General features: G+C 40.8%; 2 protein-coding genes across 14 annotated transcripts in view; both read right to left on the bottom strand.

Annotated features, from left to right (window-relative positions):
• Positions 1 to 536: 536 nt before the first annotated feature.
• cog7 (component of oligomeric golgi complex 7) lies at positions 537 to 10,136 on the bottom strand. 3 transcript variants are annotated; one of them, XM_010904988.4, is made up of 19 exons: positions 9,829 to 10,136; positions 9,530 to 9,725; positions 9,130 to 9,278; positions 8,889 to 9,005; positions 8,393 to 8,561; positions 7,700 to 7,782; positions 7,461 to 7,583; positions 7,019 to 7,217; positions 6,172 to 6,299; positions 5,665 to 5,819; positions 4,420 to 4,536; positions 4,238 to 4,303; positions 3,368 to 3,554; positions 2,866 to 3,006; positions 2,681 to 2,764; positions 2,366 to 2,480; positions 1,826 to 1,969; positions 1,088 to 1,275; positions 537 to 833 (listed from the first exon to the last, which is right to left on the bottom strand). In XM_010904988.4, the coding sequence occupies exons 2-18, from the start codon at positions 9,690 to 9,692 to the stop codon at positions 1,109 to 1,111; spliced, it is 2,307 nt and encodes a 768-aa protein (XP_010903290.1). In that variant the 5' UTR covers positions 9,693 to 9,725; positions 9,829 to 10,136; the 3' UTR covers positions 537 to 833; positions 1,088 to 1,108. The 3 variants fall into 3 exon arrangements, with proteins under 3 accessions (XP_010903290.1, XP_010903275.1, XP_010903283.1); XM_010904973.3 differs by having other exon boundaries at positions 537 to 1,275; XM_010904981.4 differs by having other exon boundaries at positions 537 to 1,275; positions 9,530 to 9,721.
• A 5,426-nt stretch (positions 10,137 to 15,562) lies between these two features.
• si:ch73-103b11.2 (myosin phosphatase Rho-interacting protein) overlaps positions 15,563 to 17,350 on the bottom strand; it is a 72,863-nt gene continuing 71,075 nt past the window's right edge. For all 11 annotated transcript variants that reach the window (XM_020046578.2, XM_020046575.2, XM_020046576.2 and 8 more), the window contains one exon: positions 15,563 to 16,245. In XM_020046578.2, coding sequence (XP_019902137.2) covers positions 16,174 to 16,245 — 72 coding nt within the window. In that variant the 3' untranslated portion in view covers positions 15,563 to 16,173. The remainder of the gene's footprint in view (positions 16,246 to 17,350) is intronic.

Raw genomic sequence — 17,350 nt, 5'->3', positions numbered from 1 at the left:
AAGATTGGGATTGCAATTGTCAAACCCAATGTCAAAAAGTCTAAGTCCTACTGAAAACCTGTAGAAATCTGAAAACAGTTATGGGGAGGCACCTTTAAATCTGTGAGAACTGGAGTGGTTTGCATGAGAGTGGGCCAAACAGCCAGTACAGAGATGCAGGAAGCTCCTCTGTGGCTGTAGAAAGAACAGGAATGAAGTTATTCTGGCCAAAATCTGTGCTGCAAAAGAGTCAAGGATCAATCATTTTCTCAACCCCATTTCCGCTTCTTCTCTGATTTAAAAGGATGTATCAGGTTCTTAATCAATAAAGGTTCTGTAATATTAATAGTGAAATAAACAATTCTGGAGACCAAATACTTTAGTCAATTTTAAAACATATTTTTAGAAACAATGTTATTTATAAAAAGTGTAACGGTACAAATCCATTTGGCCACAACTGTACAACCACTTGTTTTTATACAGATGAGGGAATGTGAAACAGCATGCATGGTTAATTCGACATTTCAATCGAATATTCAAAATATAAAAGTCAAAAATAAAGACAGAGACCAGACATTTATTAAAATAAGACAGATTACAGTACATTACAAATGAGGAAAAACATTGACTCCAATCTCCCACATATATGATTTGTAAGAATTAACACAAAAATAACCATTATAGAAAACAATAGGGAAAAAGAAGACAACAGAATAGCCAACAATATGATGCCAAAGCTGTTTCTGTATTTGATTTGCAGATGTAGCGGTTTGATGACAGAAACATCCCTAAACAGAGACTGCTCTGTTTCCTGCAATCCCAGGGGTCCAGACACCAGACTGTAGTTCATATATCTTAGAAAGAAAAAGTGTGAGCAACAACCGAGCAGGATCAACATCTGATTACATCATAAGTGCACACCAATCTGTACTCAAAAGGTGTCATTTGAAATCATTCCCGTTCAGGCTCCATTCTCTTGGTCTAAACACATACAGTAAGATCTAGCGGACCAAATGAGTCCTTGGTTTGACATACAAGAAAAGGGACATTATACATTCATAAAAATGAGTGTACTGGCAAAACGGCGTGTCCGTCCGTAGTCTGTTACCGGTTTGGATGGTGACAGCGGTCAGTGGTCCAGCCCCCTCAAGGCTGCGATGGTGGACACCAGCCTGCGGGGCAGCAGCTTGGCCGTCTGTCTGAACTCTTCCGGCTGGGCCCTCAGCAGGGTCAAGATCTGCTGCAGGGTCCTGGAGGGCTGAAGGCCCAGAGCATCCATCACGTTGCTCAGGTATTCTATGGGAAGGAGACGGATGGCGAAGACATACAGCGAAAATACATTACGGACTGCTGAAGCTAATAGTTACAACAGAGTTTTATAGCTTTAGCATGACGATTACTCTCAGGGACAGACACACAGGACATAAAACGGCATCGTGGCATCTGTGTACCAACGCAATGATTCACGAGGGGCTCGGTGTACGGTGACACACAGATTTGTCACGGTCGGCTTTTTGGGAAAAATTCTATACGTGCTGGCACCTTTTGAGTTTCATTAGGCCAGTAAATGTATAGATTTGCATAACATCTGCAGAGTTTCTGAGTAGGGACCGAGCATCTCATGAATCTTTCTATTAAACCCCCCCCCCACCCCCCAACTCTGAGATTGACATAAATCACTTTATTAATTACAACCATTATGCATGTGTATGCATATACTGCTTCTTGAAGTATTATAAAAAAAACATCAGGTAAAAATAAGTAGATGTTTTCTTTCTAAACAGCCAACTGAGGTTGAACATGAGGCTCTAGCATCTTGGGTAGGGGTGTGACAGTGCTCTGCTACCGATGTCGGTGGCCAGTTGTTTTGTGGAGTGGGCTGTCAACTCTGGGATGAGAAGGATGGCATCACAGTACGTCTGCATGGTTGCCCTGGCGATGGAGCCCAGCCAGTAATCTGCCGTGTTGTCCAGCTCTGGAAGATCATCGCCTAAGGTTGCAATAACAACGACAAACCAAAAAAATTGTCAGCCAGAAAATAGCATTGTCTGCTATTGGAATAAGGACAGAAGGTGAAGGACAAAAGTTGGAAGGGATGGAGTGAGTTAGGCAAGAGCAAGGCCAAATTGGGATAGGAGAGAGAGAGTTGGAAAAAGTGGGGTAAAGAATGGGGAAGAGGTAGAGAGAAAGGGAGAGATTGAAGTGTTAAGGAGACTTACAAGGTCAGGGAAGAGAAGAATCATTAAGGTGAAGGTGTAAGAAAAATGAAGAGAAGATTACAGACCACAAAAAGAAGAGCTCATAAAAAAGGAAAACACAGGTAGCAGACAGCCAAACACCTGCTACCTAGAGGCAGAGGGATGCGGTTGGACAGACAGACAGTCACCTTGCTCGGGAGGGAAGGGCAGTTTGCCGGCATGCAGGGCCAACTCTAGCGCTGGGTCCTCCTGCGTCACAAAGGGCTCCAAGTGGAGAGGCAGAGACATGATGTACTGTCCGATCTGTGGAGGAGAAACCCATGGGCGTCAGCTGCCTTGTCACCCCGTCTGCTAGCCTGAACATTCATAGGAATACTGACTGCAAACATTTACATATATATTTATATATTTTACATATGGGTGGCCACAGGAATCAAACTCACTACCCAAGCATCACTTATTAGGGCTTGTTGTCATTCCGTAATACAGAAAATACTACTTACATTGGTGATGTACTCCTGTGGGGACAAGCTGAAGGTAGGCAAGTCTTCAGCGTAGCTCTCCCCAAAACCTCCCGCGTCTCGGCTCTGGTAACCACCGAGACGGAAAAGACACAATTCATACATTTAAATGCAGAAACGGGACACACTGGGTGCACACACAAAAACACCAACATGCACGCACGCACCTCCATTTTGGAGACCAGACAGAGTTGATGTTTGATCTGCAGGAAGACGGAGTCGAAGGCCAGCTGGTTGGCCTGCTGGTTGAGACGGGTTAGAGCCAGCCGGGGCTCAGCTAGAAGACTGGAGTTACCGGTGCCCTTTTCCTACGACGCAACGGGAAGATGAACGCGGCAGACCTCAATCAATGGCGCAAATCCCCCTACAAACATTCTGAGAGACTCTTATTTACATGAGTTTAATGGCGGATGAAAATGTAATTAAGGTAACTGCCTCCAAGAGTGTCTGTAATCACTTTAAAGGGTTAACTAAAGCACATACCACATGCAGAAATACATTTGTCCTACTAAACAACAGATAATTACCCTCACACAGTTTGTAATCGGTTTGCTTCATTGGATTTAGCCTTTATATACATAAAACAAATCATTATAACCAGAGCTAAAACACCAATCCAAAAGGCAATCTAAACTTCAGCATGTCCATTTCTACCGATTCCCTCCTTACCTTGAGGGAGTAGAGCACCTCCATCAGGCTGCTGTATTCGGCCATGTTGCCCCTCTGCAGGTAGTTGTACTCCTGCCAGGGGTTCCTGCCACTGGCCTTCCTCTCTGTGGAGCTGGCCTCCTGGATGCCTGTCAAGCTCCGTGGGCTGTAGGACTCGGAGAGGTACTTCCCTGCCGTGGCTAGGATCCTACAGGAACATAATGAGACTAATGTACAACACGCTATGAAATACAACAGAAAAAAGAAATAAACAAAACCTACTGCATGATTGGCCTTAATTGGTGCCCGTGAAACCAGCCCACAGAATTTGACCCCAGGCTTTCAATGATTTGAGCAATTAACGAATATCACCCCTTAAAATTACGTTATAACTCTGCAATGCGCACGTTATCTTTTTCCTTTATGACTCAAGATGTATAGGACACGCTAAAAGGGACTGTTTTTCCTAAATATTTCTTTTAAATCTCAATTGTTTCTTATAGCCCCATTGTGCCTTAAAACATGCCATTGTTTTATAGACCATGTTTTGGCAGCATTAAAACTATTGCGTTGTAAGGGTGGTAGAATCACTAAAAATACAGTTTTTGCTTTTTAAGCAGGCTGCCCCAGAGGATAAAACCCATCATTTGCCGGTTCGAGGACCCAAACCAGCTTAGAGGAAGGCCACTCTATGGCTTAGTGTGGGGCTTGGAACGACAGGATTGGATATTTAACTCCCGGGACCCACCCTTCAAATGTATGCATTGTGAATGTAGGTTGCTTGGGATGGAGACATCCGCTACATGGTATATTTTCTATATACCTAGGCTATTTAAGGAGGGAGAAGAGGTTTGACAACAAATTCAGACTGAGTGACGCTGTTGGCCTTACCTGTTCGACAGCTGTTGTTCATAGGCTCCACACTGTCTCAACAACTCCCCACAGGTGGCAATGATCCTACAATTGACATTAAACACAGGAAATTGAAATATGGTACAGTTCCCAGGCAGTTACTTGTTAGAATGCCCAACTATCTTTCCCATTGGTGCGTTCAGTGGTCTGCCCAGACTCACCGGACAGAGTTCTGGAAGGCGGTCCAATCCTCTTGGAACACAGCAGCACTGGGAGTGTCCTCCAGTCTGCACTTCTTTCTGACTGAATGCAGTGTAGTGGAGAAGTCCGACACATACCTGTAGAGAAGTAGTAGCATGTTGTAGCGTATTCACCTCTACTAGCATGTTGTAGTGTATTTAACTGTGCTAACGTGTTGTATTGTATTTAACTGTGCTAACAAGTTGTAGTGTATTTAACTGTTGGGTAGCGTGTTGTAGTGTATTTAACTGTCCTAGCTTGTTGTAGCGTATTTAACAATGGGGCAGCGTATTGTAGTGTATTCTGGTGTGCGTGTTGCAGTGTATTCTGGTGTACATGCTGCAGTGTATTCTGGTGTACATGTTGCAGTGTATTCTGGTGTACATGCTGCAGTGTATTCTGGTGTACATGCTGCAGTGTATTCTGGTGTACATGTTGCAGTGTATTCTGGTGTACATGCTGCAGTGTATTCTGGTGTACATGCTGCAGTGTATTCTGGTGTACATGCTGCAGTGTATTCTGGTGTACATGCTGCAGTGTATTCTGGTGTACATGCTGCAGTGTATTCTGGTGTACATGTTGCAGTGTATTCTGGTGTACATGTTGTAGTGTATTCTGGTGTACATGTTGTAGTGTATTCTGGTGTAAGTGTTGTAGTGTATTCTGGTGTGAGTGTTGTAGTGTATTCTGGTGTGAGTGTTGTAGTGTATTCTGGTGTGAGTGTTGTAGTGTATTCTGGTGTGAGTGTTGTAGTGTATTCTGGTGTGAGTGTTGTAGTGTATTCTGGTGTGAGTGTTGTAGTGTATTCTGGTGTGAGTGTTGTAGTGTATTCTGGTGTGAGTGTTGTAGTGTATTCTGGTGTGAGTGTTGTAGTGTATTCTGGTGTGAGTGTTGTAGTGTATTCTGGTGTGAGTGTTGTAGTGTATTCTGGTGTGAGTGTTGTAGTGTATTCTGGTGTGAGTGTTGTAGTGTATTCTGGTGTGAGTGTTGTAGTGTATTCTGGTGTGAGTATTGTAGTGTATTCTGGTGTGAGTATTGTAGTGTATTCTGGTGTGAGTGTTGTAGTGTATTCTGGTGTGAGTATTGTAGTGTATTCTGGTGTGAGTATTGTAGTGTATTCTGGTGTGAGTGTTGTAGTGTATTCTGGTGTGAGTATTGTAGTGTATTCTGGTGTGAGTATTGTAGTGTATTCTGGTGTACATATTGTAGTTTGTGTGTAGTATTACTTAGTGAAGAGGGCCTTTAGGGCCTTGAGGAGACCACACACGGCCAGGCCATCGGTCAGCTTGACACAGCGGTCCACAGCAGCACTGGCCAGGCCAAACAGCTTCCCCACAGAGTGACTCAGCTCCTCCACACAGTCAATCACCTCCCCCCGCTCCTGACAGAGGGAAGATTGACACACTTCAAAAACCCCATACAACCACAAACCTGGCCAAGGTGTTGAGGATAACAAAGTTCAAAACGTATTTCCACTGTGGTCTTCTTAAAACGTCAACACACTTTTATACACTCACAAGCTGATATATAGTAAACATCACACTGGCAAAATGAGTAAACTGGGCAAGGACCATGATACAGCACATTTGAATAGCAGGGCATTCTGGTGATAAGGGAATAAATACCGAGATGGGAGAACGTGAGATGAAGTGTGAAGGACCGCGGTAAACCATCAATGGTCCCACACTGAAATATGATATGTCCGGCGTGTCAGGGATGTGTGCTCCACTCACCAGGGGCATGGCACTGATCTGGATGAGGAGGTGTGACTCCTCCAGGTGGCCGTACTGCAGCTGGTAGGGTTTGTAGGGGTCGTACAGGGCATTGACCAGCTCATTCACCTTCAGCAGGTTGTTCTCGCCTGAAAGGCACAAGCGCCAAGGTAAGTCTTCCTTAGCATCAGAGGAGTGAGTGCTAAATTTACGCCACAGAACGCTCAATAACCTTAAGTCTGAAGAATTGTGTGTGTGTGTGTGTGCGGGTTGGGGAGGGACTCAAGTTCGAATTAGGCTTTATATAGCCATACAACTTATTAGCATCACTATCAAGATCGCTATAAACAGGTAAGAAGCAGATCTTTCAAAAAAATTAGCTGCATTTCAGTTCCTTTCCCAGCTATGAATAGTCCCAAAATGGTCTAGATTTGTATCTATATGCTTAGTGAATAAAGTCAAAAGCAAGGTGTAGCAAAACCTGTGACTATTTTAGACATAACTTTAACTGATGAATGTATTGTCCTGTTAAATGGAAATAAGTGTATTAGATGGTTGTTAAATGATAAATAAATAGGCGTTTTAGCTGGTTGTTAAATGATAATAAATAAGTGTATTAGCTGGTTTTTAAATGATAATAAATAGGCGTATTAGCTGGTTTTTAAATGATAATAAATAGGTGTATTAGCTAGTTGTTAAATGATAAATAAGTGTATTAGCTGGTTGTTAAATTATAATAAATAGGCGTATTAGCTAGTTGTTAAATGATAATAAATAGGCATTTTAGCTGGTTGTTAAATGATAATAAATAGGTGTATTAGCTGATTGTTAAATGTAAATAAATTGGTATAGTAGCTGGTGAGCAGACCCAGGTGTGGCAGCATGGCTTGCTCCAGGCTCCTGCCAAAGGTTGCAGCGGTGTGGTGGAGCTCCAGCAGGGTGTCCAATCGCTGCTCTTGGGGGCTGCGCTCCAGGGCCGAGCTCAGGCACACAGGGATGGAGGGCACCATGGCTCCCAGGGTTTGGATCAGCAGGACCGTCACCACCTCATACGGGTTCTTAAACACCTTTGGTTGGAGGGGGGGGGGGGGGGGGTTACCATCTACTAGCATCAGTGGTTCTAAGGCCATTGCATGACGTATGGTATGAGTGTATGTTATGGTACCATACTGTGAGAGGGAGGATAGCCGTGTGTGTGTGTTATGGTACGATACAGTATTACAGTTATTATAATGAGTGCATATTACAGTTACGGTAGAGCCTGTAAGTGTGTGCATTATGGTTATGATACAGAGTAGCTGTGAGTATACCTGGCTGCTCCACTGTAACTGTGAGTGCCAGGAGGAGAGCAGGGTGTCGTAGAACTCGGACAGCTGCTGGTTCAGAGTCAGTTCACTCTGAGAGAGGTCCTGCCACACACCCACCAGCTGACCCTGGAAACACGGCCATTCTAGTCACCATTTGGAAAACACCTATACACTGAACAATACCTATCCATAAGCCAGGTATGAATTTACACTAAATAAATCATAGACCATTTCAATCATACCTTATGACACTTGTAGTAGTAGGCAAGGAGCTGTGGCATTCGGTCTATTTCTGTGAAGACTTTCACAAAGAGCTTGGCTTGGTCTGCAGACAAAAACAAATACACAAACCTAATCAGAATCAAGTTTTTGGAATGAACGGTCTAAAACCCTATGTTACACACAGCGGACACTGTTAGGTCCACTAGTATCAGGTATTACACCTTCTACCTCCATCCAAGTAGTGCATTCAGAGATCCCCTTCTGCCTTCCACTGTTGTAAAAACTGGTTATTTAAGTATTTGAGGCCTTGAACGAGTATATGTCAGCTTGAACGAGTCTGGACATTCTCTAAAATCTCATTTACAAGGTTTTTCATCCACAGAACTGCAGCTCACTGGCGTTTTTTTTGTTTATTGCACCTATCTGTGTAAATTATTGAGACTGTATTTCATGAAATCCCAGGTCGTCAGCTGTTTCTGAGATGCTAGAACTAACATGCCTGGCACCAATAGACTTAGCTTGTTCAAAGTAGCTGAGATCATGTGTCTTCTTTGTTCAAACCTTTGGTCGAACAACAACTAAAAAACCTGACCATGTTTGCACGCTTTAAATATTGACTAATAAGCCACCATTCGCAGTTTGACTCTCTGTGTTAAATAACAGGTATATCTAATGAAGTGGCCGGTGAGTGTAATTTTCAAACAGTCTCTTACCGGTAGACATGGAGTTGAAGGTGGCTACAATCTGTGGGCTTGCCAGGGCCTCCAGCCTGTTCTTTAGCGCCTCCAGATGGACACATTTCTCAGAGTAGTCGGGTGTGTCCACCAGCATTGCTAGGCTGTTCTGCATAGCGGTGAGCTTAGAGGAGATCACAGCCAAATCCTGGGGTGCACCGGAGGTTCAGGTTAAAACCAAATAGAGGTTCGGTTGAATCACAGATATTAAAAGAGAACCATCTTTGGACTGTGTCATTATGGTCTTCATAGGCCCCAGCATTTAGCAGCACCCCCATCTGAAACTTCTATGTTTCTAATATAAATAAAGCCCGAAATGCTATCTCTGACTATTAACACATGTAGTGCTCTCCTGAATAAGAAAAATATTCTAAAAAAAAAATCATACTGAATCCTAAATAGATAAGGCCTGTCCAAAGAATTTAAGCAGCAATATTACATTACAGTAAAGTTTTTAGAGTGTGTTGGACGTCACCTGTGTCTTAAATGTCTCCTCAATGTCTGCACTGAGCGTGCTCCACTTGTCCGCTTCCTGTAGTGCATCGGCAGCCAAGTGCATTCGAGACTTCACCTGATCAAGCTCCACCAAGACCTGCAACACAGAATCCAGAACAGTAACACACAAAGTACATTTACTCACACTGAAATCATGTTATCCTATTTGGATAGTATCCTGTTCAGGTGCATATTCTCCACCTGTGTATGTAGCCATATACCTGCATGGACTGAACAGTGTCCTGCTCAAACTTCCTAATGTCTTCCTTGACCAGGACCATCTGCTCCTTAAGGAACGATGCCTCCTGTTTAAGGGCCTCCACATCCCGCAGCACCCTGGGCATGTTCTGCAGTGCCTGGTTACTGCTCTCTGAACAACAAGAATATCATTTAACAACCAGACTTGATGAATGGTCAAAGAAGCTGGAGACATGTTATTGGTAATATGCAGTTATATCTACTACCACACCCAAGTCATATAAAAAAGAGTTTGACAGGAATCTCTCATCTATGACTCCTCATTATTCCAGTTCAGTTAAAAATGTTTTACCTGTGGTAGCTTTGGGAAGCAGACAGCAACACAGTTACATGTGAGGCAAACGGACAGTAGGTTACATTTACCTTCAATTGCATTATTGACTTCCTGGATGAACAGCTGCAGTTTCATGACCAGCGTCGCTGCGTGAGCATCCGCCTTCCCAGGCGCATCTTTCTGCATCTTGAAGGCCCCATTTACCCAGTCCTTCACGTCGAAATCATCGTCCAGAAATTTGGAGAAGTCCATTTTGTTGTCCAAAATTCGATTTCAAGTATCTAGCTAGGGGTGAGGTCAACAAAATTCAACCTTCTGTGAATTGGAAAAGGTGTATAGCACGCATGTTTAATAAATAACTAGCGATAACATCTAAAGCAGTACTCACCATTTCACTTTTCACTTCTTGTGACATGCACACACTGATCCTGAAAGCCAGTAACGTTAGATAGCTAGCTAGCTAGGTAGTACGCGTACGTGCTTCTCTTCATTTAAACAATTCAATTTTTCCCCATTAGAGGTTTAGAAACAAAAAGAAAATAAACTGCCCATGAAAATGAAATTACCATAATAACTAAATATAGTTCAAGCAAAGCAACTGCCTCCTCCAGAGTTAATTCGAATGAACTAACACATCTAAACAGAATATTAAGCTTTGTTGACAGATGACAGCAAATTCCGGTTTGCGCTCACTTAAAGGTCTTCCCTTCGAAACCAAGAACGACTAATAGTTCCTAGTTCCGTCCGAATTACAATGATCCTTGACCAAAATGTGTCAATAACAGATAAAATTATACATCAAAGCATTGACGGCGTTCACCTTCACAATCAATACTTTATTTGTAGTACATTTTACCATGGAGGGTAAAGAAAATATTGACGTTTTAAAATAGGTTTTCTGGCATTGTACATGGCGAAATACATTAGTAATTATATAACACATTTAATGCAACTATTTCCACAGGGTAAGGAGAAATTTTTGCACTTTTGTTTTAATTTGCTGCAGGTCTTACTATTTCGCTAGGGAGTGAAGATACATTCTTATTTTAAAACATATTTCCTCCTACGTTTGCAATGAGGTCTCATATATAAGGGACTAGAATGTGTAACAAAATTAGTATTCGGCCACGATTTCTACAAATCCAGATAAATGGCGTTACTAACAAAAAATTGTGAGCCAATTACAGCTCTGGAAAATGTTTTTAGACCACTGCAAAATTATCAGTTTCTCTGGTTTTACTATTCATAGGTACAGTGGATATACAAAGTCTACACACCCCTGTTAAATTTGCCAAGTTCTTGAGATGTAAAATAATGAGACAAAGAAAAATCATGGCAGAACTTGTTCCACCTTTAATGTGACCTATAACATGAACAATTCAATTGAAAAACAAACTTAAATCTTTGAGGGGGAAAATAAAATATAAAAAACTCACAATAACCTGGTTGCACAAGTGTGCACACCCTTAAACTAATACTTTGTTGAAGCACCTTTTGATTTTATTACAGCACTCAGTCTTTTTGGGTATGAGTCTATTAGGATAGCACATTATGACATGGCAATATTTTCACACTCTTCTTTGCAAAAGCGCTCCAAATCTGTCAGATTGCGAGGACATCTCCTGTACACAGCCCTCTTCAGATCACCCCACAGATTTTCAACTGGATTTAGGTCTGGGCTCTGGCTAGGCCATTCCAAAACGTTAATCTTCTTCTGGTGAAGCCATGCTTTTGTGGATTTGGATGTGTGCTTTGGGTCGTTGTCGTGCTGAAAGGTGAACTTCATCTACAGCTTTCTAACGGAAGCCAGAACTGTTCCTAATTCCCTCCACCCAGACTAAGGCCCTGGTTCCAGCATAAGAAAAATGATGCTGCCACCACCATGCTTCATTCTGGGTATGGTGTTCTTTGGGTGATGTGCAGTGTTGTTTTTGCACCAAACATACCTTTTGGAATAATGGCCAAAAAGTTCAGCCTTGGTTTCATTAGACCATAACACATTTTCCCACATGCCTTTGGGGGACTTGATGTGTGTTTTTGCAAACTTCAGTCGGGCTTGGATGTTTTTCTTTGTAAGAAAAGACTTCCGTCTTGCCACCCTACCCCATAGCCCATTCATATGAAGAATACGGGAGATTGTTGTCACATGTAGCACACAACCAGTACTTGCCAGAAATTCCTGCAGTTCCTTTAATGTTGCTGTAGGTCTCTTGGAAGCCTCCCTGACCAGTTTTCTTCTTATTTTTGATCAATATTTGAGGGACTTCCAGTTCTTGGTAATGTCTCTGTTGTGCCATATTTTCTCCACTTGATGATGACTATCTTCACTGTGTTCCATGGTATATCTAATGCTTTGGAAATTCTTTTGAACCCTACTCCTGACTGATATCTTTCAACAATGAGATCCCTCTGAATGTTTTGGTGATTATTCAGAGTCACTTTAAATGATGGCAGGTGTGTAATGACTGTGATTGGTTAATTCTGAACACAGCCACATCCTCAGTTATAAGAAGGTGTGCACACTTATGCAACCAGGTTATTGTAAGGTTTTTATTTTTCATTTTCCCCCCTTGAAGATTTGTTTGTTTTTCAATTGAATTGTTCACATTATAGGTCTCATTAAAAGTGGAAAAAGTTCTGACATGATTTATCTTTGTCTCATTCTTTTACATCACAAACACCTGGCATTTTAACAGGGTTGTGTAGACTTTATGTCTATGTACTGTACGTCTTTGAGTAAAATTAACATTTTTGTTTTAGCCTATAAACTACGGACAACATTACTTCCAAATAGAAATATTGTCATTAGGAGTATTTATTTGTAGAAAACAGCTGGTCAAAATAACCAAAAAAATATGCATTATTTTCAGAACTCAAATAATGCAAAGAAAACAAATTCATATTAATTTTTCAAACAAAAAAATAATGTTTTATCTTAGGAAGAGTTCAGAAATTTATATTTGGTGGAATAACTCTGATTTTCAATCACAGTTTTCATGTGTCTTGGCATACAAGTCTGTTTCATTGCTGTTGGGTGACTTAATGCCACTCCTGGCACAAGAATTCTGTGGCCTGTGACCATCCATCTTCCTGTTCATCAAATTCTAGAGGTTTTCAATAGGATTCAGGTCTGGAGATTGGGCTAGCCATGACAGGGTCTTGACCTGGTGTTCCTCCATCCACACCTTGATTGTCCTGCTGGAAAAAACTATTCTCAGAGTTGGGGAACACTGTCAGAGCAGAAGGAAGCAGGTGTTCTTCCAGGATAACCTTGTACTTGGCTTGATTCATGTGTCCTTCACAAAGACAAATCTGCCCGATTCCAGCCTTTTTTCCCTAGCTTTGCATGACTTCAGCCCTGCCCCTAGGAGCCTGTTTTGAACCGTCCTCGCTGTGCAGTTTACCCCAGCAGCTGTTTGCCATTCTTTTTGTAGGTCACTTGATGTTATCTTACGGATGTTGAGTGACATTTGAATGAACTGACGGTCATCTCGGTAGATGGACAGTCGTTTTCACCCTCTGGCAGTCTGTAGCTTTGTTGTCCCCAATGTCTGTTGCTTGACCTTGTTCTTATGAACTGCTGTCTTTGAAATGTTCAGGATGAAAGCAACCTGACGCTCACTGTATCCCTCTGCCAGTAAAGCCAGAATTTAACCCTTCTTTTCCTTGCTCAAAGCTTTTCTTTTTAACTCTTTTGTCATGCTGAATAGATATTTTTCTATCCAAATTACCTTTGAGGATGCTTGCCCTGTTTTTGCCATCCAGCTGGTCCTATTGCAAGAGGATAGTGATGACCACAGCAGTGTTTTTTAAACTTTTCCTTGTTAAATTAGATTTGGTTCAGATAATCACCTAATCAGTACCTCATTAAGTAAAATTAGTTGTGCATGTGTTGGAATTTAACAGCCACTGGAATGGCTGCCATACATGTAGAGATGCTGAGTTAAGAAAAATTAGGAGTGTTTCCAGAGCATTATATGAGTGACTGACAATAGAGAAAAACTGCAGATTTCAACTGATTTGGTGTCTGGGCACCTTAGGCAGTCACCTATTCTGCCTTCCCAAGTGCCCACCCTGAAGACTGACAACAAGCACTTCAAAATGTTTTAAACCAAACAGTTGAATAGATCATTCAAAAGATTACAAACAGGATTGTTTAAAAAAAAGTGCTTTTGAATATAAATTATTTGACCTCTTGTGTCAATTATTAAAAACATTTTCAACTCTTACGATAAATCATTTGTGTTATGCCCACCATTTGTTAAAAAAAGTGGTGAAATATAACTATTCTAGTAAATATAATTCCTTGAATGGATCTATCCCTCAGAAAACTAGTCCCCCAGACTACCCACTATTTAATGTTATTTTAAATTATAAAGTAAATTATCTATATTTCTATGATTTCAAAATGTTTCCTATGGAGGATTAAAAGTATAATAAGATATTCTCAATTAGGTCAACATAATTTTATGTGTGGACCACAAATCATCTTTGTGATATCAATTTCACATTTCTAATATGTTAGTACATTTAGACAGCCATAATATAAACATGGCACATCACACTACCAGCTATACGAAGATAAGCTAGACAGTTCCTGGCCAGTCCTAGGGTGGGACACCAGAAAGTGTTGAAAGTGGTGATGGAGGGCCAGAAGGGGGCACTCTTGGCTTCGGTATATCTGAAGTATATATTGCCCTTAGTAGGGTGCATTCATGTGGTAAGCATATCCTAATTCCCATCCTAAGGTCACTAAAGATCTCTAGTAAATTGGTTGGTAACATAATTTACTGAATTATATATAGATATATGAGAATAGATATGAGAATGTGTTTTTGGTCAGCTTACCAGGTAAAAAACATAAATAAGAAAAACACCATGGTGTCTTCAATCAATGGCCAGCAGAAAAAAGAAATCAGATCATCAAAATAAGGTCTAGGCTATAGCATATTCGGATGATAATGTATGTTTACATGTTTTTACATCATTAGCATTTTACGGTAAACACTATTTAAAAACCCGTAAATGATAAAATACAGTAGTTTGATAACCCAGTGTGTAAGCTTTTAAATTATATAAATAAAAAATAAAAAATCCAGTGATGAAGACAATGTCTGAACAGTGAATAATCTAAAATAACTCTAGGTCAACATAGAACACCTTCATTTCTTTAATTTTTCCAAAAAGTCACTGTCTGAGCACTTCTATAAGAACAAATATGAATTAAAGGTTTTGGTCAAATTAAAACGTGTTTACCCATTTAACCTGCAGTAGCAGAAAACCTCACAAGTGGAATGGCAGACATTTACTCCAATTACTTAAAAATGTAATGTTAATAAATTAAAATGTAATTCAAGAATCATTTCACAGAGATTTCAGAAACGCTTCATTTATTTAACATTTTACATTCAAACGAAAATAAAAAATATTAATTATATATTTATATATATATATATATATATATTCATATGTAGAGCTAGTAAGCAAGGTACAGATTTAAAACATAACACCAAAATAATTCTGTGGCATACAGTATATTTACAAGGCGTGCTTAGAATACTATACAGTGTTTCCATAGCTGCACAGGTTGTATTAACTTGTCTGTCCTTGAACTCAAATTAGGCAGACAAATGAAAGGGTTTTAAAGAATGGTCCTGGCCCTGGGCCAAGTGAAAGCCGTTTTCAGTTGAAGATTTAACCTCACAGGCTCAAAAGAACAAGACAGACAGTTGTGAGGAAAAGCAAACCTGATAGAGGCATCTGCTTAAACAGAATTTTAACAAAAAGGACGAAAAAAAAAATGTACTAATTTCAAATTAACATTCATGCAAAGCTCTACATTCTACATCATGCCATCTTTTGGGGCAGAAAACACGCGAAAGCAATAAACCAAAAACATCTCCCATTCCTTGTAGCTGCAGAGAGAAAATGCTTCTGTTATCAGTAGCGAGGTTTGCCATAACAGTTGACATTAGCCTAGCCAGGAAGTTTGGTTGCACGGTTTGTATTAGGCTTCAAGCCACTACACCAAAATTAGAGAAAAATACGTATAGGTTTCCTCAAGTATATCAAGCAGTACAGCAGATGCCACCACAATCACTGGCAAACCATACTCTTCCAAATCTCTTATTTATCTACAAAATAAGTGGAACAACAGCCACTTATATAAAACACATCAAAAATAATGTTAGAAATAGCAAATGTTGTTTGTTGTAACAAAACACTACAGTAGATATTCAATGGATTCCTATTTGGACAGATAAAATTCATACTGAACCAAACCACTCTATTTTGGCATTTCAGTGGATTAAGAAACTGAGAAGGCAAAACATAGAATGTAAAATTAATACTATCCACAACAAGCCCTCAGTTAACTGCAACACAATCCAAAACATGATATTTAAATTCCCAGCACAGTGGACACACTACCACTGTATACCATTTCCATCACACCAAGGCCAGTGACAGCTGCAAAGAATCATTAAGCATATTCACAGAATTAAACAGTGTAAATGAGAAATCATAGCATTTTAAAAGCTTTAAAAGAAACAGAAATACAAGCAAAAATGTGAATTAAGTCAGAGGCCTTTTCTATTCCGAAACAGGGGTGCAGTCAGTTCATGATCAGAGTAGACCATGAGAGTATCTTCCTGAACGTTTTTCCGTATCGTGCCCTTTCCAGTATGAACGCCAACAAATGTTGTGTGGGAAGGAAACACAGAATCCACAACGTTCAGATCTTTCTGGAGTCTTTTGCTTCGAACAGCTTCATGCGCTCCTGCACTGTCAGTCCCTCTTTGAGGCTCTGAGAGAAAAACATTTTGTGAGAGTGAGCAAGCAAGTGATTTAAACAAGATTAGCCAGAACACTATTCACAATAAAAACCACAAATGAAACTTTCCCCTGGGAAGAGAAATACAACATATGTCATTGCTTAGAGAATATTATGTAATTGTTTTGTTGTTAAATTGAAGTGAAGAATCCAGTTGTACAGTGTGCATTTAACATCAACTTCATCCAGGTGGTGACATTGTGACTGACATTTTAAACAAGCGGAGTTGTTTATGACTATTCAACGTGAGTTGCTGAAGTTTCAGTTCTAAATGCACATTAGTCATGCAAGTCATAACCAATCAAAACAAACATTACAGACAACACAAAAACAACCATTATTACATCTTGATGTGCTGTTCAGACAAAACAACAAAGACTTTGACAGACAATGGTATTTGACAGACCACCACAGTTCCTTGGCTAACTACTAAAGGCAGAGTAATTTCCTGGGTACAAATATGTGCTCAGAGTGAGTTTATGGACACCCTCCATAGTACTACAAACCCAGCCAAACCACTGCCCTCCATAGTACTACAAACCCAGCCAAACCACTGCCCTCCATAGTACTACAAACCCAGCCAAACCACTGCCCTCCATAGTACTACAAACCCAGCCAAATCACTGCCCTCCATAGTACTACAAACCCAGCCAAACCACTGCCCTCCATAGTACTACAAACCCAGCCAAACCACTGCCCTCCATAGTACTACAAACCCAGCCAATCCACTGCCCTCCATAGTACTACAAACCCAACAAAACCACTGCCCTCCATAGTACTACAAACCCAGCCAAACCACTTCCCTCCATAGTACTACAAACCCAGCCAAACCACTGCCCTCCATAGTACTACAAACCCAACAAAACCACTGCCCTCCATAGTACTACAAACCCAGCCAAACCACTGCCCATCTGTTTACCTATTGTAAGCAATATTCCAACCAAGGGGCATCCTGAAGTGGTTGATACCCAAGGATTGGAAAGGAAAATGTCATTTCCCATTTTCCCATTGTAGGGCAGAGCTAAATTACCTAAGTGATGCAGATGACATAGTAACTCCTGGTTTACTCAACAACAAC

This window comes from Esox lucius, chromosome 5 (genome assembly GCF_011004845.1).
Source record: "Esox lucius isolate fEsoLuc1 chromosome 5, fEsoLuc1.pri, whole genome shotgun sequence".
Classification (NCBI taxonomy): domain Eukaryota; kingdom Metazoa; phylum Chordata; class Actinopteri; order Esociformes; family Esocidae; genus Esox; species Esox lucius.
This window is presented reverse-complemented; position numbering and strand designations above follow the sequence as displayed.